Genomic DNA, 21,885 nt, shown 5'->3' on the forward strand with positions numbered 1-21,885 from the left:
AGATTTCATCTGGTTACAACAAGATCTCATTTTGGTTACAATTAGATTTCATTTGGTTAACACAAGACCTCAATGTGTTACAATTAGATATAATCTGATCACAATGAGATCTCATTTGGTTAAGAGATTTCATTTAGTAACAACAAGATCACATTTGTCCACATTCAGATTTCATTTGGTTGCAATGAGATCTAGCACGCCAGTGCTTAGCATGTTTTTGATGAAAATTTGATAAAAGACATCGTGTCTGAAATCATTCGTCCTCCACCTCTGATTCATGTGGGGAAGTTAGCAGTTACTTGAGAACAACAGGTTTGTACTGGTACAGAATCCAGGAACACTGGTTAGGTTCCGCCGTTACATGACTGAAAAACTGTTGAAAAATGGCACTAACTCGAAACAAACAAATAAACAAATTCAGTAAGATCTCATTGGGTTACAATGAGATTTTATTTGTTTACAACAAGATTTCATTAATATACGACAAGATCTCAATGGGTTACAATGAGATCTCATCTGGTTACAATGAATCTTATCAGTTTACCTAAACATTTCCCTTTCATGCTCAAATCGGATGTATAAATCTGTTTATTTTCATAGATTTTTTAAAAGAAAGGTACTGACAAGGCACCATTGTTATTAAGTTATTTATCTTACCTCTGAATGATTGTTATTTCTTGTATGTATTCTAGCCATAGATTCTAACCAGGTTTTCCTCAGTTCTGGTGTACTGGCGTATGAGTTAGCGAGACTGTACTGCAAGTCGATCAACATTTCAGGGTCGCGCTCGTGCTCCTTCATCTGAGCGGTGGCCATCATGACAGTCTTGATACGCTTGGTGAGATCTTTAACTTCATGTGAAAATTTGGTTTTCTGTAAGAAATATCACATCATATATTTTAACACGACTTCTCTTATATTGCTGGTATACATTCAGCTGGGCTTAAGTAAAAACGCTTGACAAAGACATGTTTTGAAACACTTATTGGATGACTAGCTGGTCAGTAGTAAAAGCTATCTACTTTTAGTCCTATCCTTCTGACCTGAAGGATTATATTCAACAAGAAAGCAAACGGAAATTACTTGATTTTTTAAGCAGCCTCTTTAAATTTTAGCCTGCTGGCAGCAAGTGATTTTGCCTTTGCGACCAGTGCAGACCAAGATCAGCCTGCACATTCGTGCAGTCTGATCATGGTCTGCACTGCTCGCCATTCAGTTAGTATAATATTTTTGGTAAGCACCCCTAACAGTTAATGGTAATATCCAAACTGAATGATGGACCAGTCCATTTTAGAAATTGATAACTACAAAGACAGTGGAAAAGTTTATGGGTGTTTAGTAGATCAATAATTGTGAATATATTCCACTCCCCTCCTACAACAATTCTCTTCCCTTACTTTGAAAATAATTTATATTCAAAGCAATGTCCCTCCTGTCAAATTCCATATAAAATGTTTTTGGTATGTATTTCTATTTTAGGAAATAGAATGCAACATTTATTAGCACAAGTATGATGAACATGTAATAAATTTGAAAAATTAACACAAAAAACAACATTAAAATCAATGGACCAAGAACAAATTTAAAAAAAAACAACAACATTGAAACATGCAGTATGACCTAATTAACGTTGAAGTAAGCTTAGTCTTCTTTTCATTGCAAAGAAATGCTAAGATTACTGTAAAAACCTGCTAAATTTCAGTTTTATATGTCACCCTTATAAAATGATAAAATTTTCATATTCTGTCTTTTTTTTTTATATGACTGGCCAAGTGAAACATGGAACTCTGATAATGAAATGAATAGAAAGAGACTTTTTTTTTTTAAATTAACAGTTACTTCAAATTTTTCTTTATGCTCAATGCTAATATTAGTTTCATATTTAAATCGTCAACATTAGGTCAAACCCTTGTTTCCATACCAATGAAGTATGCTGAAACTAGAAACATTTTATGTACAAGACCCAGAAACATTTTATGTACAAGACCGAAAAAATTTTATGTACAAAAAACATTTTATGTACAAGACTGAGAAACATTTTATGTACAAGACCGAGAAATATTTTATGTACAAGACCCAGAAACATTTTATGTACAAGACCAAGAAACATTTCATGTACAAGGAAAAAAGAAATATTTTACATACAAGACCGAGATGACAACATATAAAGCAGAAACAATTTTTCAAATATGTCAACTCATAAAGTCAACTTAAACATATGTGAGAAAATTTAAGAAAATAGGGACAATGGTGCAAAAGATATATCTTACAAGACACTAGTAGGTACTTATTTTCATTAACCTAATACATGACAATTACAATAATTTACAGTATGGTTTAGACTTTTGTAATTTCCATCTAACAGTATGGTTAAGATTTCTAGTATTTCTGTTAAGATTTTTAAAAATTTACTTTTTGCCTCTATTATAACTTCCAAAATGACTTAGATATTTAGTATTATCATGCCAATTGCTTCAGACTTATAGAATATTATGACATAATGGTTTAGACATTACTACATTGATGAAATTTTATGATTTAAACATTTACAATTTCCATGACACAGTATGATTTAAATATCTAATACATTCATGCAATGGTTTAGACTTTAAGAATTTTCATGACATAGTACAGCATAGATTTTTACACTTTTAAATGATCAAGTATATAGTATAAACATTTACTATTTCCGAGTTAAGAAAACTATAATATCTGGTTTAAACATTTACAATTTACAAGACATAGTATATAATAGTTTAAACATTTACAAGTCCAATGACAGTAATAGGAACTGTTAGGACTTTAACACTATTCATGACATAGTGGTTTAAGTACTGATATATTTTCCATGACATGGTATGGTTAAGGCTTTTACAACGTCTTTTCAAAAATAAGTGTAGGGTAGCATCTCTGTGTTTACAATATACATGGAATATATCAACTTACCTCGTATCCATACATAGGTAGCTAAATATACGGACAAATGATTATCATAACTATGATACTGTCTCTGTTTAACAATTTGATGCATAACAAAAGCACCGCAATGCGGAGCAATATACGCCCAAAAGTATGACCTTTGACCCCTAAGCGTGACCTTGATCTTCAAGCAAGCCATCCAAAATATGTGTTCTGCATGTCGTCACAATGTGGTGAACATTTGTGTCAAGTTTCTTTGAAATCCTTCAAGGGGTTCAAGAGTTACAGATCGGACATGAAATTGCTAATGGATGGATGGACAGACGGACAACAGCGTCATTACATAATAGTTACGTCCCTTAGGGTGTATAAATAGGGGAAGGGTAAAATTTGGTTATGAGCTTGTGTAATGTTAGAAATTATTGTTGGGATGGTAAATCTGGCTATTTATGTAAGCTTTGGACAACAGTGTAGAAGGGTCACGTAAATTTTTAAATCTGTTCAATATTTATGTTTAAAAAAAATTGTAAATGCACACAGGAAAAATTAATTTTGTTAACAGAATTATTAGTCCAACTGATTAGATATATACAAAAAGAGTAGTATGGCTTATATCCAAGACTGACTTTCGAGTGAGTATATATTGTGATCATCAGACCCTGTTCATATGAAGACATGTTTAGGAAACCCTTATTCACATTGTTTGAAATTGCAGTATGACTGAACTGTTATTTCCTGCTAGAAATCTGGTCATTCCAACACCAAATACATAACTTCCAAAAACAACAACAACAAAACAAATCAATGTTAAGAGATTTTTGTGGCTTGAATGCCAGTTTTACATCAACATCATTAATGAAATTTTTTTTCTTAACTAGTATAACTTCCAGAGGAGCCTGATTTTTTATGTTAACTGATACAAATTCAAGAGAAGTCTGAATCTGCTGTTAACTGATACAAATTCAAGAGTTGTGAATCTGTAGTTAACCCATAAAAGTTCAAATGAAGCTTTAATCTGCTGTTAATTGATACAAATTCAAGAGAAACCTGTATCTGCTGATAACTGATACAAAATCAAGAAAAACATTAATCTGCTGTCAGCTGATACAAATTCAAGAGACGCCTGAATCTATTGTTAACTGATACAAATTCAAAAGAAACATCTGCTGTTAAGTGATACAAATTCAAGAGAAACCTGCTGTCAACTGATACAAATTCAAGAGACGTCTGAATCTATTGTTAACTGATATAAATTCAAGAGAAACTGTATCTGCTGTTAACAGATGCAAATTCAAGAGAAACCTGTATCTGCTGTTAACTGATAGAAATTCAAGAGAAACCTGTACCTGCTATTAACTGATACAAACTCAAGACAAGCCTGAATCTGTTGTTAACCGATACAAATACAAGAGATGTCAGAATCTGCTGTTGACTAATACAAATTCAAGAAATGCCTGAATCTGCATTAAATAATATAATTCATGAGAAGCCTGAATCTAATGTTAACAGATATAAATTCAAGAGAAGTCTGAATCTGCTATTAAATAACACAAATTCAACAGACACCTGAATCTGCTGTTAAATGATACAACCCTAGTCACGAACATTGAGCACGTTAATGCTAGACGCAATGACTTAGCAATCAAATACCCTGAATGAAAGATAAACAAGAGGACCATGATGGTCCGGAATCGCTCACCTGTCCCCAAAGGACTCAGTTTTGAACTAAGTATGATGTCATTTTTACTATTATTTGACATAGTGACCTAGTTTTTGAGCTCATGTGACCCAGTTTTGAACTTGACCTAGATATCATCAAGATAAAAATTCTGACCAATTTTCATGAAGATCCATTGAAAAATATGGCCTCTAGAGAGGTCACAAGGTTTTTCTATTATTTGACCTAATGACCTAGTTTTTGAAGGCATGTGAACCAGTTTTGAACTTGACCTAGGTATCATCAAGGTGAACATTCTCACCAATTTTCATGAAGATCTCATGAAAAATATGGCCTCTAGAGAGGTCGCAAGGTTTTTCTATTTTTATACCTACTGACCTTGTTTTTGACCGCACATGACCCACTTTCGAAATTTATCTAGTTATCATCAAGGTGAACATTCAGACCAATTTTCATGAAGATCCATTGAAAAATATGGCCTCTAGAGAGGTCAAAAGGTTTTTCTATTTTGAGACCTACTGACCTAGTTTTTAACCGCAGTTTACCCAGTTTTGAACTTGACCTAGATATTATCAAGATGAACATTCAGACCAACTTTCATACAGATCCCATGAAAAATATGGCCTCTAGAGAGGTCACAAGGTTTTTTTATTATTTGACCTACTGACTTAGTTTTTGCCGGCACGTAACCCAGTTTCAAAACTGACCTAGATATCATCAAGGTGAACATTCTGACCAATTTTCATGAAGATCCATTCAAAAGTATGGCCTCTAGAGAGGTCACAAGGTTTTTCTATTTTTATACCTACTGACCTAGTTTTTGAAGGCACGTGACCCAGATTCTAACCTGACCTAGATATCATCAAAATGAACATTCTGACCAACTTTCATACAGATCCCATGAAAAATATGGCCTCTAGAGAGGTCACAAGGTTTTTTTATTATTTGACCTACTGACCTAGTTTTTATCAGCACATAACCCAGTTTCGAACTTGACCTAGATATCATCAAGGTGAACATTCAGACTATTTTTCATGAAGATCCATTGAAAAATATGGCCTCTATAGAGGTCAAAAGGTTTTTCTATTTTTAGACCTACTGACCTAGTTTTTGACCGCAGTTGACCCATTTTCTAACTTGACCTAGATATCATCAAGATGAACATTCAGACCAACTTTCATACAGATCCCATGAAAGTTATGGCCTCTAGAGAGGTCACAAGGTTATTTTATTATTTGACCTACTGACCTAGTTTTTGTCGGCACGTGACCTAGTTTCAAACTTGACCTAGATATCATCAAAGTGAACATTCAGACCAATTTTCATGAAGATCCATTGAAAAATATGGCCTCTATAGAGGTCAAAAGGTATTTCTATTTTCAGACCTACTGACCTAGTTTTTGACCGCAGTTGACCCAGTTTCAAATCTGATCTAGATATCATCAAGATGAACATTCAGATCAACTTTCATTATAGATTCCATGAAAAATATGGCCTCTAGGGAGGTCACAAGGTTATTTTATTATTTGACCTACTGACCTAGTTTTTGTCGGCACGTGACCCAGTTTCGAACTTGACCTAGATATCATCAAGGTGAACTTTCTGACCAATTTTCATTAAGATCCATTCAAAAGTATGGCCTCTAGAGAGGTCACAAGGTTTTTCTATTTTTAGATCTACTGACCTGGTTTTTGACTGCAGTTGACCCAGTTTCAAACTTGACCTAGATATCATCAAGATGAACACTCAGACCAACTTTCATACAGATCCCATGAAAAATATGGCCTCTAGAGAGGTCACAAGGCTTTTCTATTATTTGACCTACTGACCTAGTTTTTGTCGGCACGTGACCCAGTTTCGAACCTTACCTAGATATCATCAAGGTGAACATTCTGACCAATTTTCATAAAGACCCCATGAAAAATGTGACCTCTAGAGTGCTCACAAGCAAAGGTTTACGGACTAACGGACGGACGGATGACGGACGCTGCCAATAACAAAAGCTCACCTTGTCACTTTGTGACAGGTGAGCTAAAAAGGAGAGAAATGCGAGCTCAAGATATGAAGCTGACGGAATTAATCACGATGCAAATATGAATGAATTACTACCTGTTGCTCAAACATATGAAACACGTATGACACCTGTAAGTGTTTTACACAGAGATAATTTAAAGATATAAATTTTATCATTATAGATACATACATGCATTGTTAGTAAAAAATATTATTTCTCAAATACATGTGTATCCTAGCGAATCTAAAACACGTGATTTTGTTAGTAAGTTGTTTCAGATCTCAGAGAAAAATTCATCTCTTTAACACTGACTATTGCAAAATCAGATATTTCTGCAACACTAAAGTTCTTCATTTTTAAAACTGACATTAGTGAGGGTATGTCTATAACAGTAACAACAAATTCCTAAGTATTTAATTTTGCAAATATGGACAGTTAGCAAAGAAAAATAAATCACTCAAATAAATATCTGATTTTGCAACAATCCAAAGATGACAAGAAACTGCAAAAAATATTTCCAAATCACACCTCAAAAAGGACTTTCCTGTATTTTCAATCTTGCTCTGATATGCTAAGATTAAAATATAATCTAAATTAATTAAAAATAATAAATTAGGATACTTACATTCATGGTTTTATCGGAATTAGCGTAGCTGTTGATCAAAGCGAGACTCTCCTGGAACCTGTGGTTGCTAAGTGTGACTACATTCCCTATCAGCTGGGCTACAGATATAATCACCTGGAAAAAATAAATGTATTGAAACTAGAGCTACAACTAAAGGCGATTAATACCCCCAAATGCTGCTTTGATAAAGGGTAATTAAAATGTTGTGATCATGACCTTTGGCCTTCTAATAAGCCCATACCGTGTAACAATTGGTCTAGTCTTCAAGATCTATCCAGATGATGAATTCTTGCTTGTTTTGGGTTTAGTTCCGTTTTTCAACAGTATTTCAATTACCCAGTGTTCCTGGATTCTGTGCCAGTACAAACCTGTTCTCTGCAAATAACTGCCAACTTCACCACATGAATCAGAGTTGGAGGACGAATGATTTCAGATACAATGTCCTTTATCAAACTGTCATGGAAAACACAGGCCTCACCTGGAGACTGAATGCAAGACCCTGTGAGCAGTCAGTTCTTAAACTGGTTAGTTTACTTTCCAATGTTACATAACAGAAATACTGCTGTAAAACATAATTAAACCAAAGACAAACAAACATACCATAGGGCCACTACAAGCGATACCAGCGGCCAGCTGGATCACAATCAAGGTACTGTGGAATCAATAATATTCTTGGGGGAATAATTTTCGTGGATTTCTTGGTTGTGTTGTCAATCCATGAAATTAAATCCTAACAAACTCATAAAATTTCCTTTCATTTTATCTTCAGAGCTCAAATTCATGTCCCCACCAACTGCAGCTTTGATAAAAACCAAAAAAATTTCATACCTTGAATTTAATGTTTAGCCTGCTGGCGGCAAGCAACTGTGCCTTTGCGACCAGTGCAGACCAAGATCAGCCTGCACATCCATGCAGACTGATCATGGTCTGCTTTGTTCACTATTTAGTCAGTAAGTTTTCAGTGAACACCCCTTTGAATGATGTGTTACTGCCCAAACTGAATGATGGACCAATCCATTTTAGAAATTTAGCAGAGTAAAGGTAAAATAATTCTACAGCATATAAATGGGAAGACCATTTACTGCTGCCACTGTAAAGAGACATACCTGTAGATGCACCCGTGTGAATGACTTCTTTTTACTGAACTCAAAGTTGGCTTTCATCAAGTTGTACAACAGTATACATGCTTCTTTTCTTGTAGATTTTAATCGGCAGTTACAACATTTCAGAACCTGAAAAGGACACAAAAATTATTTTAATCCATTTCAGTAAATTGTTTTTGGAGAAAAAAAAATCAAATAAGTTGTATGTTTTTAGTTGTTTAGAAATTTCCACAGGCTAATATTCTGTTTCAGGATTCTCAGAGATTTTTTTTAAGTTGATGGTAATTAAGAACTTTCTACCTGAAAAGTTTTCTTTCCAATTTTTTTTTTGTAACAGTTCCAAGTGATTTTCATAACTGGAATATACTGATAAATTTTGGAAAAACTAAGACTTACCTCATAACACAGTTTTCCACACAGTGATGCATCACCTTTGAATAATACATTTGGAAACTGAAAGACAAGAGGAACTCAATTTATAAATGGACAAATAGGAATATAACTAATTTCAAAGAGTTCTGCTACACATATCCATTGAATTGTTTACCTTTGTGACAGTTTTGGTACTCCATTGGAGAACCTTCATCAGACCAAGACTTCCTCGGGAAACTGACGTCACATGGCGAGTTTACTGCTGGACTGGTTCCCAGCAGCAAACAAGGGCCTGTAGATAGGACTCCTTTAGTAGCCCCCTTCGTCCCTGTTCATGACGTTTGCCTCCCAATTCAATGGATATGTGTAATGGAACTCTCTATAATAAGTGTTATTCTATCCTGATGGACTTCTTTCGGGAATTTAACTAGTTTTTCGACTAAATTATAATCTAAAAGGCAGGCCCCTTGCATAATGTGAGCCGCGCCATCAGAAAACCAAGATAGTGGCCATCCTGTTCGCTAACAGTTTCTCTAATTGCAATAGGCTTTAAAAGCGAACAGCATGGCTCCTGAACAGACTGCCACTATGTTTGCTTTCTCATGGCGCGGGTCATGTAATGTTGGGTGTAGAATCACATCCACAATATTTTTGTCTTCCAGCAAATTTTTCAAGCTTCCCATGGTGCAGGATGACACCATGTGCTCCCCCACCACACCACCCACAGGCATTGAATCAGGAATGGGTGGGCACATGGATATTACCACCGACCTCTTCTTAAGCCAGCTGGATGGCTTCCTCCCATGGAGAATTCTACTTCCAAAGCCAGGTTTTTAACTCACACTGATGGTGGGTAAGTGATTCCAAGTCGGCAACCTTAACCACTTGACCACTGAGGCCCCTGCATAATGTTGATGGTTTTATTGACATTTATTTTGAAAATTAATTCTAAGGCTTAAAAAAAATTGTTTGTTTCTAGTATCCCGACCTACCCTAAATTTCTGGCCTAACCCTAAATGTTTTTTATGGCCTTGGGGATTTTTTTTCAACTTTTTAACAAAAAGTTGCAAAACTGCACTTTCTATTCTTTAAACATGGTCAGTGATGTTAGAAATGAACTTACTGATGCTCTAAGGGCATAACCCCCTTATTTGTATTCATTTTTTGACACAAAAATAATTTTATAAAAAGTCCCACTTAATAAAACAAAATCCCCCCCCCCCCCCCCCCAAAAAAAAAAAAAAATTACTGACCTACCAACCATAATTTTTTTTTAAGCATGTTACCAGAAACAAACAATCTATCTTTTAGGCCTAAAAACAAACCTTTCTAATAAAGCTTCTCAATACAGCAAACACATGTTTCTGTAAGGTTTCTGATTGGCTGGTCTTCAGGAAGGACAGGTATAAATCAAACACTGTTAACATCAAGGTATTGTCACCATCTCTGTGTGCTAATTCACTCTGAAATAAATCATATCATTAATATTTTGACCTCACTTTGAAACAAGTCAAAAAGTGAAATAGTTCAAATTATTTAACAGGCCATTTTGTATTCACTTAGAAGAAATTTAAATTTCATGCCAAACTCCAAAATTCCATGATATACCACAGTATTAATATAACTTGCAACTGCCAACGGTTACCCTTTTTCAAACTTGTTCTCTTGGGCCACAAAATGGTTTTTCTAAGAACTTGGAAACATGGGTACAATTTTTGCTTAAAGCCCTGCTCCGCAGCTATTCAAATTCTATTGTGTATATGCAACCCATTATTACAATAGGTAACAGTTAACGGCCACGTGCCATACTTAAGCATGCAAAACCACAGGTATTTCATATTGAATTTTATATAAAATAGACTCTATTTTGACAGGCGTCACTGTTCAAAGTCAGGATTTTCATGCATTTTCAGTGACAATTTATGGTTAAAAGGTAGGACTGGAGCAGGTCTTTAAAAACAAACAAAATGGTACAATTACCTTGAACTTCTCAGTGTAAACAACAAGAACATCTAGGACAATGAGACCAGTTTCTGTTGCCATATTTGCCTCAGACAATGCTCTCATCATGGCATCAGCCTCCGACGAGGTGGTCACTGAAAAATGACAGTAAAAACAATGTTTATAAAACATAGACCCAGGATTCAAAATAAAAAAATCTGAGACTTTAATCAACTTTCACATCTGACATTCAGTTGATACAGTTGAACCTGTATTAAGCCACCAACCAAGGGAGCGACACAATCTCGCTGCTTAAGACAAGTGGCTGCTTCTTAATACAGGTGGCGGCTAATGTAGGTTTAACTGTATAAAAAAATCTGGTCAGCAAAAGAGTGAAACCTTTTTTCTGATTGTTTTTTTATAGAGTGTTACTAGTAAAAATGATGGTTCTTTCATTTCTACAGCAGTAAATAAAATGTGAACAAAAAGCAACCTCCAAGTAGTATTTACCATAACTGCCCTTACTGATACAACTGAGAAAGTATATACTGCCATATGTGCAGTAAAAAGGTTCATACGGCAACAAATTGGCATTATTTTTGTTTTGAAAATGTTAAAAATATTTTTTAAAGATGGAAAAGTAACAATGTTCAATTTTTTTCATAAAACTGTGCTGCTTTTGATTATTTTGCAAAAACTCGATGTACAGGTGTATCAAAGCAAATACAGGTTCATGAAATTCATGATGTTTCTTTTAAGAACAGATGAAGATCATAGATAGTGCTGTACAGTCACATAAAATGTAATAATTAAGCTGCAGGAAATTATCATGCATTCTCTTTGCAAAAGGTTTTTACACATGGCTCCTTTTGATATGTCAATCTTATCAGAATAGAAAACAAGAGCTGTTTAAACCCCACAGATAGCCTGTCAGAGGTACCTGAGCATGAAACTCAGTTTCAGTCTCAAAGTCACTTTGACCTTTCATTTTTGACCTACTTATCCCAAAATACATTTACATATTACAGGCAATCACTCTTAAGTCTGACAGCTGCAGGCACAAGCATTCTCAGGTTACTTATAGGAACTCTTTTCAATCTTGAGGTCTCTCAGTGGTTGTGACCTTGACCTTTGACTTACTGACCCTCAAAACTAGAGGGGTCATCTATTTACCCCAATCCATCTTACGAGGTTTGGCTAACATAAGCCCAAGCATTCTCTGGTTATTGATTAGAAACAATTTTCGATATGATGTCACTGTGTCACTGACCTTTGACCTACTAACGCTTTAAACATCAGAGATCATATGCTGACCATAGGCTATCCTCCTAATAAGTTTTACTGCTATTGGCATGAGTATCCTACAGTTATTGACAAGAGGCTAAATAGTCTATTGACTGAAAAACCTATTTTCATCTATCACATAAAAACCATAATGAAATAAACTTTCTACTACATAATTTAGATATGAAAAAAGAATTTCTACTACACTATTATTAAAAACTTCATACTCGAACAAATAAAGCAAGGAGCTTTCATTTATTTTTTTACCAAAAAATCAATTACATATGAACATCATGCAGAATTAACAAGAACATGCCAACACTTTGAACAAGAACATTCTTTTAACAAAAATTTACCTATTTCTTCATTGTCATGTGATGCTATGCAAGATGTTGGTAAATCATGAGATAAAGTCATACATAATTATACAACAATATTCTCTACAATCTCATTTAATGTTGATATAATTATTGTGCACATCATTTAATTTTGTCATCAAGAAATTTCTTGACTTGGGCCAACATGGCTATCAATTAATGGATTTCAACCTTTGAACATAACAATAAATGGGAATATAACTTGTGTTCAATTTCGATTTAATTTTCATTTATTGGCTCAACCAAAAAACCCGCAAAAATTAGGCCCACCCTCCCATGAATATTAATGCTTTCACAGTACTTTAGGTATCATGGAATTGTTTAAAACTGCACACCACTCATGTGATTTCCAATCTATCTGAAGGACTGCCAAAGCATACTCCATTCTCACTAAAAATACCACCTCAATTGCTCAATAGTGATATCTGCCTAAGGTTGTGGGTTCAATCCCAGGCTGGGTTCCACTAAAAGACGTGAAGAAATGCAGTTGGTATTCGGAGGGAATAAAATAAACCTTACTTAATTAGTAAATGCTTTGTTGGCCATGTAAGAGCTTTGTAGCTCATGTTGAACTTATGCAACATTAAAAAGGCTCATCTTTTTTTTCTTTTTTTTATCTTCATCTTTAAAAATAAAAGTCTATTACAATCATTTAAACTCTTATGTGTACATTGTATAACCGAAAAATTGTTGTTGTTAGTAGAGTTTAGTGCCATGCCTTATGGTTAATGTAAACTACAAATAAAAGGGAAGTAGTAACATCTTGAAAATATTACTCACTATGAAACATAGCTTCAGGTGGGTAATCTCCGTACTGGCTGACACTGCGTAACGTGGGTGGAAGACTACCATTCGGTACTGGTACTTGTGCCGACTTCCGGTGTGATGGCAGTGAATGACCTTTGCGACCCATACTGCTGTCTCCTATAACACTTAGGGTCACAATTTTCTTTCTTCCAAGGTACTTAAAATGATCTAAACATAGCCTGAAATACAGAAATACTTTTTAAACCTTTAAAGATCAAAGTTCTGAAGTCAAAACTGCATTACTAATAATGAGAATCACTACTTTATAAGAAAATAGTTGCAGCCAATTGTAAGATAAATCAAAGAGCTATAAAAATAAATAGACTGGCAACTTGAAAGGCATACAGAGCAAATCTCGCCAACCTCCCGTGACAAAAAAACGAGATCTCGTTTACCGGAAGTGGCGCTTTCTCTGCACGCCATTTTGTATGCGAAAGCAATTATTCATCGGTAAAATAATTATCACCGTATGACCACGCTTCTTTCGATAGCAAAAAAAAACGTGTACTTCGTGTCTTAAGACCATTTCACATTAAACTAATTTTGTTTTAGAAGCTTACATGTATTTTAAATGTAGTTTTAAAGATACAAATTGTAACTCCATAACGCCGAATCATGCTCTGACACGAGCTCACGCGAGATTACAGCCAGTTGCCATTCTGTGTATTTTATACTTCTTTGGATAAATCCTATGCACTACTTTCACTAGTTTGCGTTTGACACTGGGTGTCTTAATCCACAGTAAGAAGAATCATAAATATAAAAATGACACTCTTGTTGTACAAATCTTTGCACTTCAGATTAGAATTTTTGTAATTTAAATGTCTGTAAAAACATTTAACTATAAAAGACTGGATTTTCTGTTTACATTATACAGATACCATGCCTAACAGTACAGAATCTCAGTACAGATTTGGAATTAACTGTGAACTGGCCTAGTAGTACTGTTTGTTGATCACTGGAACGGGATCATGTTTAATCTATTCTCTTGGGTAAGGTGATTCAGTCAGTGAACACATGACCACAAAGGGCCCCACCTTGTTCTCTATCCCATTAGAAATTCATAGTGGATTGGTATGTCACAGTATAGAATTTCATTAAAGAAATGGTCAGAAACTGTACAAGCATTCTTATCCCTCAGTCATAGAGAACTGTAACATCATTCAAATGCCACAAGTTTGAGTCCCATCTCACTGTACAATTTTCTCACTCTGTGACATGTACTTATATTACCTCAGTAAAAACATTCCTAACAGGTCACATTGCAGCCTGTCAGGGATTTCAAGTATTAACTTACTCTAGTAAAGAGAAGAAGTCCACTATATCATACTCCGAGGAATTGTTGAACCAGCCTAGCAGTATATCTGTAATATACCAAAATATATTTTTCAACACCATTTTCTTGATTGTATATTCAACAGCATTCCTATGCAATATAATTTTTTAAGTATTGTTTTTTTCCCTAGCAATGACATATGTGTAGAGTTAAATCTTTTTACAACTTTACTCCTAAATATAAGTTGTGAAGTTTAAACTCAAATTGTTTAAAATATAATACAGATTGTCTTTCTGTGTTTTAGTGGTTATTGTTAACATGTAACGGAAATGCAAAAGTTAAAATCCAGCTGGAACCAGAAACACTTAATGATATTATTAAAACGTTTGTCACTAGATAATACAATGTGAAGAATGTCATACAACATAAAGAGAACAATTGTCTCACCATCAGGCAAGTATCTGAGTATATGCAGGAAACAAACAAGCAGATCTTTGATTTCAGTGACATCTAGTTTTTGATACTGGTACACCTTTGGTGATGCTGGTGTTGCCCCTGGTATAAGTGTTGTTATTGAACTTTGTCTGTGAATATATAAAACAATATACATGGTACAGTAACATTTCATAATCAGATCAATCCAGAACAATGTTTAAAGACTCATTCTGCCTTTAATTACGATGTAGCTGCACATTTTGGGTCATGAAAATGAAATGTATTTATTTGGTCCTATTTCCTGTTTTTAGCAACAATTTAAGACAAGTTATTTGTGATTGTTTGTGATGACCTCCTTTTCTAGCCATGTTTGTGCTCTTTCTCAGTTAATTTCCCCATAATATCTTTTTTACAAACAGCTTACATTTTTTAACATGAAATTATAAGCATTATAGCAATAGTATGAAAAGAGCATAAAACTAGAAAATGCTTTTGTAAAAAAGCGCATGTCTCCCCCAATGCAAAGTCCTATAGGCAAGAAGTCAATAGGGGTCAGGAGCGAAAGTCAAAGAGACACTGATGATTGGCTGCAATAGGGATCATCTACTTGGCATGTCCAGTCATCCCGCTAAATTTCAACACTCGTGGCCTAGTGGTTCTCAAGTCACTGTTCAGGCTCCTGTGACCTTGACCTTTGATCAAGTGACCTCAAAATAAATAGGGGTCATCTACTCTGCATGTCCAATCATCCTATTAAGTTTCAACATTGTAGGTCAAGTGGTTCTCAAGTTATTTCCAAAAAATGATTTTACATGAACAGGCCACTGTGACCTTGAACTTTAACAGACTGACCCCAAAATCAATAGCGGTCATCTACTCTACATGTTCAATCATCCTATGAAGTTTCAACATTCTGGGTCAAGTGGTTCTCAAGTTATTGATCGGAACTGGTTATCAATGTTCAGACCCCTGTGACCTTGACCTTTAACGGAGTGACCCCAAAAACAATAAGGGTCATTTACTCTGCATGAACAATCATCCTATGAAGTTTCAACATTCTGGGTCGAGAGGTTCTCAAGTTATTGATTGGAAATGGTTTTCCATGTTCAGGCCCCTGTGGCCTTGACCTTAAACAGAGTGACCCCAAAATCGTTAGGGTTCATCTACTCTGCATGATTAATCATCCTACGAAGTTTCATCATTCTGGGTCAAGTGATTCTCAAGTTACTGACCGGAAATGGTTTTCAATGTTCGGGCCCCTGTGACCTTGACCTTTCGCAGAGTGACCCCAAAATCGTTAGGGGTCATCTACTCTGCATGACCAATCATCCTATTAAGTTTCAACATTCTGGGTCAAGTGGTTCTCAAGTTACTGACCGGAAATGGTTTTCAATGTTCAGGCCCCTGTGACCTTGAACTTTAATGGAGTGACCCCAAAATCGATTGGGGTCATCTACTTTGCATGTACAATCATTCTATGAAGTTTCAACACTCTGGGTCAAGTGGTTCTCTAGTTATTGATCAGAAATGGTTTTCAATGTTCAGGCCCCTGTGACCTTGACCTTTGACGGAGTGATCCCATAATCAATAAGGGTCATCTACTCTTTATGACCAATGATCCTATCAAGTTTCAACATTCTGGGTCAGGTGGTTCTCTAGTTATTGATCAGAAATGGTTTTCAATGTTCAGGCCCCTGTGACCTTGACCTTTGACGGAGTGACCCCAAAATCAATAGGGGTCATCTACTCTTCATGACCAATCATCCTATGAAGTTTCAACACTCTAGGTCAAGTGGTTCTCTAGTTATTGATCGGAACTGGTTTTCAATGTTAAGGCCCTTGTGACCTTGACCTTTGACGGAGTGACCCCAAAATCAATAGGGGTCATCTACTCTTCATGACCAATCATCCTATGAAATTTCAACATTCTGGGTCAAGTGGTTCTCTAGTTATTGATCGGAAATGGTTTTCAATGTTCAGGCCCCTGTGACCTTGACCTTTGAGGGAGTGACCCCAAAAACAATAGGGGTCGTCTACTCCAGCAGCCCTACAATCTTATGAAGTTTGAAGTTCTAGGTCAAATAGTTCTCCAGTTATTGCTTGGAAATGAAGTGTGACGGAAGGACGGACGGACAGAAGGACGGACAGACAGACGGACGAACAGGACAAAAACAATATGTCTCCTGGGGGAGACATAACCATTTTTATAGAAAAGACTTTCAAAGCAGCATCTCAGTTAAATGATGAGGCAAGTAGTTGATCAGTAATGACTTGACCTTGTCTTTCTCTCAGTGACCTTTGGATTTTGCTCCACTTTTTGAGCAAACTAGGTGGACACTACAACTGACCTAGAATGATAGCCACATAGTATTGACAGTACCCTTGGATATAAAGGAAAAAGTGCAAAATGGTCAAAACCTATCACGAAAAAGTGTTTCAAACTGACCTTGAGTGACCTTTGTCTTTCTCCCGACTTGTGTCTGTTTTTGTGTCTGTCGATGAAGCCGAGCTGGCCAATGAGGTAGACGATCCCCTGGTCACTTTTGACTTCAGATCTTCTACTCCAAGATGACCTAAAAACAAATCAAAGTTAAGTATGTTTTATTTGTACACAACAGAAAACAAAATAAAATGTTTTTCATTTGAAATTTTGCCTGACACATGTGAGTGAATGATTCATGTAGTAATGTAGACCAATTTTTTCTCAACTTTATACAATGTCAATTAAAAGAGGAGAAATTTAAACTGTACAATATTTTTTTAAAATGGCAGCATCTATAATTAATAGAAAATAACAGGACAGCACATGCCAAGGACTAAAATTCAAAAATTATACCTTCAATTGTGGTCTGAACTAAAGCATAATACAACATATCATCTAAAAGTCTTTGAATTCTAAAATATTTACGGTAAGTTTAAAATTTCTATGATCAGCTCAAAGATATACAGATGAAACTTCAGCGCATGTGTTTGTGTAAGCACATGATGAACTACTCTAAGACTTACGATATTTTAATACCGGAAATAAAGTCGACCTCAAATTGACTGTCAAGATTGTTTGAATTTACAAATTATTATCAATATGTTTACAAGTAAACTAAAAGCTAAATATTAGCCAAATAAAAGCATTGCAAATATTTCCCAATCTATAATAAACAAGGTCATTTGAGTAAATATGTGTTTGTCCATCTAATGGTCAATGCTCAGCAATGGGAAAATATGCTGTCACCTGTAATGAGCAGTCACTAGCTTTATTAAAGACCTGCTCCAGTCCTACCTTTTAACCTTAAATTGTCACTGAAAAAGCATGAAAATCCTGACTATGAACAGTGACGCCAGTCAAAATAGAGTCCATTTTATATAAAATTCTATATAAAATACCTGTGGTTTTGCGTGCTATAGTGTGGCACGTGGCCGTTAACTGTTACCTATTGTAATCATGGGTTGCATACACACAATAGAATTTGAATAGCCGCGGAGCAGGGCTTTAAGCAACTAGTCAGCTAACTTCCTAATTTGATTTTTAGATCTAGTTTCAACTGGTCTGCCTTAATAGCAGCCAGATTTTGTCTCTCTCCTGGCTGGTTGCTTACTGGTAATACAGGTTTCAGTGTACAAGAGATCACAGAGTGATCTTGGCGCCCACCAATGTGCCATTTTTGAGTGTTCCAAATTTCAAGAGTTATTGACTAGCTCAAGGTCAAATTTCATTTCTGTACACAACACAAATCTATGCATGTGGTCCAAATTTGAAGCCTGTACCTTCAAAAATGTGAAAGTAGGTCACTAGGTCAATGTCAAGGTCAAAGTTTGTTTCGGTACACAAAACTATGCATGTGGTCCTAAATTTGAAGCCTGTAGCTACAGAAATGTGAAAGTAGGTCACTAGGTCAATCTTAAGGTCAAAGTTCATTTCCGTACACGAAACTATGCAAGTGGTCCAAATTTGAAGGCTGTAGCTTGAGAAATGTAAAAGTAGGTCACTAGGTCAAAATCAAGGTCAAATTTTACTTCGGAATACAAAACTATGCATGTGGTCCAAATTTGAAGCCTGTACCTTCAAAAATGTGAAAGTAGGTCACTAGGTCAATGTAAAGGTCAAAGTTTGTTTTGGTACACAAAACTATGCATGTGGTCCAAGTTTGAAGGCTGTAGCTTGAGAAATGTAAAAGTAGGTCACTAGGTCAAAATCAAGGTCAAATTTTATTTCGGAATACAAAACTATGCATGTGGTCCAAATTTGAAGCCTGTACCTTAAAAATGTGAAAGTAGGTCACTAGGTCAATGTAAAGGTCAAAGGTCATTTCAGTACACATAACTATGCAAGTGGTCCAAATTTGAAGGCTGTAGCTTGAGAAATGTAAAAGTAGGTCACTAGATCAAAATCAAGGTCAAATTTTATTTCAGAATACAAAACTATGCATGTGGTCCAAATTTGAAGCCTGTACCTTCAAAAATGTGAAAGTAGGTCACTAGGTCAATGTCAAGGTCAAAGTTTTTTTCGGTACACAAAACTATGCATGTAGTCCAAATTTGAAGGCTGTAGCTTGAGAAATGTGAAAGTAGGTCACTAGGTCAAAATCAATGTCAAATTTCATTTTGAAACACGAAACTATGCATATGGTCCAAATTTGATGCCTGTACCTTCAAAAATGTGAAAGTAGGTCACTAGGTCAAAATAAAGGTCAAAGTTTTTTCCAGTGCACAAAATTATGCATGTGGTCCAAATTTGAAGGCTGTAGCTACAGAAATGTGAAAGTAGGTCACTAGGTCAAAATCAAGGTCAACTACTGTCAAGGTTCATCTTGCCACTCAAAAATATACATGTGGTCCAAGTTTGAATGTTGTAGTTACTGACAAGAACATTTTAAAAGCTTTTCCCTATATAAGTCTATATGAACCATGTGACCCCCGGGGCGGGGCCATATTTAACCCTAGGAGGATAATTTGAACAAACTTGGTAGAGAACCACTAGATGATGCTACATTACAAGTATCAAAGCCCTAGGCTTTGTGGTTTGGACAAAAAGATTTTCAAAGTTTTTCCCTATATAAGTCTATGTAAACCATATGACCCCCAGGGCGGGGCCATATTTGACCCTAGGGGTATAATTTGAAAAATCTTAGTTGAAGACCACTAGATGATGTCACATACAAAATATCAAAGCCCTAGGCCCTGTGGTTTTGGACAAGAGGTTATTCAAAGTTTTTCCCTATATAAGCCTATATAAACCATGTGACCCCCAGGGCGCGGCCATATTTGATCCCAGAGAAATAATTTGAATCATCTTGGTAGAGGACCACTAGATGATGCTTCATACCAAATATCAAAGCCCTAGGCTCTGTGGTTTTGGACAAGAAGGTTTTCAAAGTTTTTCCCTATATAAATTATAGAAATAAACAAAGGGCCATAACTCACTCATAAATTGTTAATCCAGTCTGATTTTCAGGGGGACACAACTAGGATACCAATACATCATTTTGACAAAGTTTTGTCAAAATCCCCCCAGTAGTTTCTGAGGAGATGCGATAACGAGAAATTGTTAACGGACGGACGGACGGACGGACTGACGGACGGAATGACGGACGGACGGACCACGGACGCAGAGTGATTTTAATAGCCCACCATCTGATGATGGTGGGCTAATAAATTGGTAAAACAATATAGGATAAGCTTTTGTTTAAATATTAAACAATAGATACATTATAGTGCATGACTTGAGACATCATAATTTTCACTTGAATAACAATACACTCATAGACATTTATAATCGGTCACTGTTATAACTGCGATAACTTGGATAATATTTAAATTACACAACTGAAATTTTCTCGATCACCTTTGTTCCCATATGCTATTTATTCATGAGGGCAATTTTCCATTAAAATGGCTTAAATCAACCAAGGATGGTATACTTTATTGTTTTATTTTCAGCGTAGTCTTAATGAAATATATGAAAATCATACTATTAGGTGACCCTTTATAAATGTCTGTGAGTATAGATACATTACAGTGTTTGACTTGAGACATGGCTGTGACAGAGCAAATACAAATATACAAATGTTACCTGAAGTTAGTACAAATTAATGTCATACACTCAGTTTGTCATTAACAGTATTTTTATAGACACATTCCTATATTAAGGTAATGTTGCTTTTGGCTATTCCATAGGGAATCTTTAGAAACTGTATAAAAACCACACCTCTTTCCCTACATTTTGGCTCAATGCTCTCTTGAGACGAAATATAGAAAAACCAACTTATTTCAATTTTCAGACATTCCCTACAGAAAGCATTTAGCTGGAACTTAATAGAATTTTTTTTTTTTAATATAAATTTCTGTGATGTTATGAAAAAAGATTTTTATGATAAATACATCTGAATACAGTGTAATATTTATGAAAACATATAAATACATGTGACCTTTGTTAATAAAGAGCATAAAAAGTGGTATACAATCAGACCTTCAGGTTATTATCAATCCAAAGAAGAACCTTTTGAAGCATATTGCAAAATCATTCAATTTCATGGGTACGAAATTTCGTTTTATCTGTTTGTTTGTTTTGGGTTCAACGCCGTTTTTCAACAGTATTTCAGTTTTGTAATGGCAGGCAGCTAACCTAACCAGTGTTCTTTATTCTGTTTTTCTAAAGTAACTGCCAACTTCCCCACATGAATCAGAGGTGGAGGACGCATGATTTCAGACACAATGTGTTTTATCAAATCGTCAAGGAGAACATACGCCTCACCTGAGGATCGAACTTACAATCATGCAAGCCATAGATCTGTGCTCTCCCTACTGAGCTAAGCGGGTGGGCTTATGAAATTTCATAGTTTTGGCCAAAGGGCTGTTTCTTGGGGTTATGAATTTTTGGAATTCAACTGTTGAATTAAGAATGAATAGTAATTTTAACTATTTGTTAGGATTTAATTTCTTGGAATTATGCAGCCATGAAAAATAGTTCCCTATGAAGATTAATGATTTCACAGAAGACTGCTACCAAGAATAAATATTAACAGACTCATTTTGACTGAGATCAAAAAAGGTGGACACT

The 21,885-nt window shown here is 35.4% G+C and overlaps 1 protein-coding gene across 21 annotated transcripts in view; it reads right to left on the reverse strand.

Annotated features, from left to right (window-relative positions):
* The window catches only part of LOC123554604 (dedicator of cytokinesis protein 9-like), a 132,434-nt gene that overhangs the window by 32,477 nt on the left and 78,072 nt on the right, over positions 1 to 21,885 (reverse strand). For 12 of the 21 annotated variants that reach the window (XM_053548003.1, XM_053548006.1, XM_053548004.1 and 9 more), the window contains 13 exons: positions 17,278 to 17,404; positions 14,844 to 14,980; positions 14,418 to 14,484; positions 13,094 to 13,299; positions 12,293 to 12,316; positions 10,692 to 10,807; positions 10,037 to 10,174; positions 8,736 to 8,792; positions 8,343 to 8,468; positions 7,237 to 7,350; positions 6,707 to 6,739; positions 2,947 to 2,967; positions 658 to 873 (listed from right to left, as the gene is read on the reverse strand). In XM_053548003.1, the coding sequence (XP_053403978.1) occupies positions 658 to 873; positions 2,947 to 2,967; positions 6,707 to 6,739; positions 7,237 to 7,350; positions 8,343 to 8,468; positions 8,736 to 8,792; positions 10,037 to 10,174; positions 10,692 to 10,807; positions 12,293 to 12,316; positions 13,094 to 13,299; positions 14,418 to 14,484; positions 14,844 to 14,980; positions 17,278 to 17,404 (1,382 nt within the window). The remainder of the gene's footprint in view (positions 1 to 657; positions 874 to 2,946; positions 2,968 to 6,706; positions 6,740 to 7,236; positions 7,351 to 8,342; positions 8,469 to 8,735; positions 8,793 to 10,036; positions 10,175 to 10,691; positions 10,808 to 12,292; positions 12,317 to 13,093; positions 13,300 to 14,417; positions 14,485 to 14,843; positions 14,981 to 17,277; positions 17,405 to 21,885) is intronic. The other 9 variants (XM_053548007.1, XM_053547994.1, XM_053548008.1 and 6 more) reach the window with 3 other exon arrangements.

This window comes from Mercenaria mercenaria, chromosome 7, assembly GCF_021730395.1.
Source record: "Mercenaria mercenaria strain notata chromosome 7, MADL_Memer_1, whole genome shotgun sequence".
Lineage (NCBI taxonomy): Eukaryota > Metazoa > Mollusca > Bivalvia > Venerida > Veneridae > Mercenaria > Mercenaria mercenaria.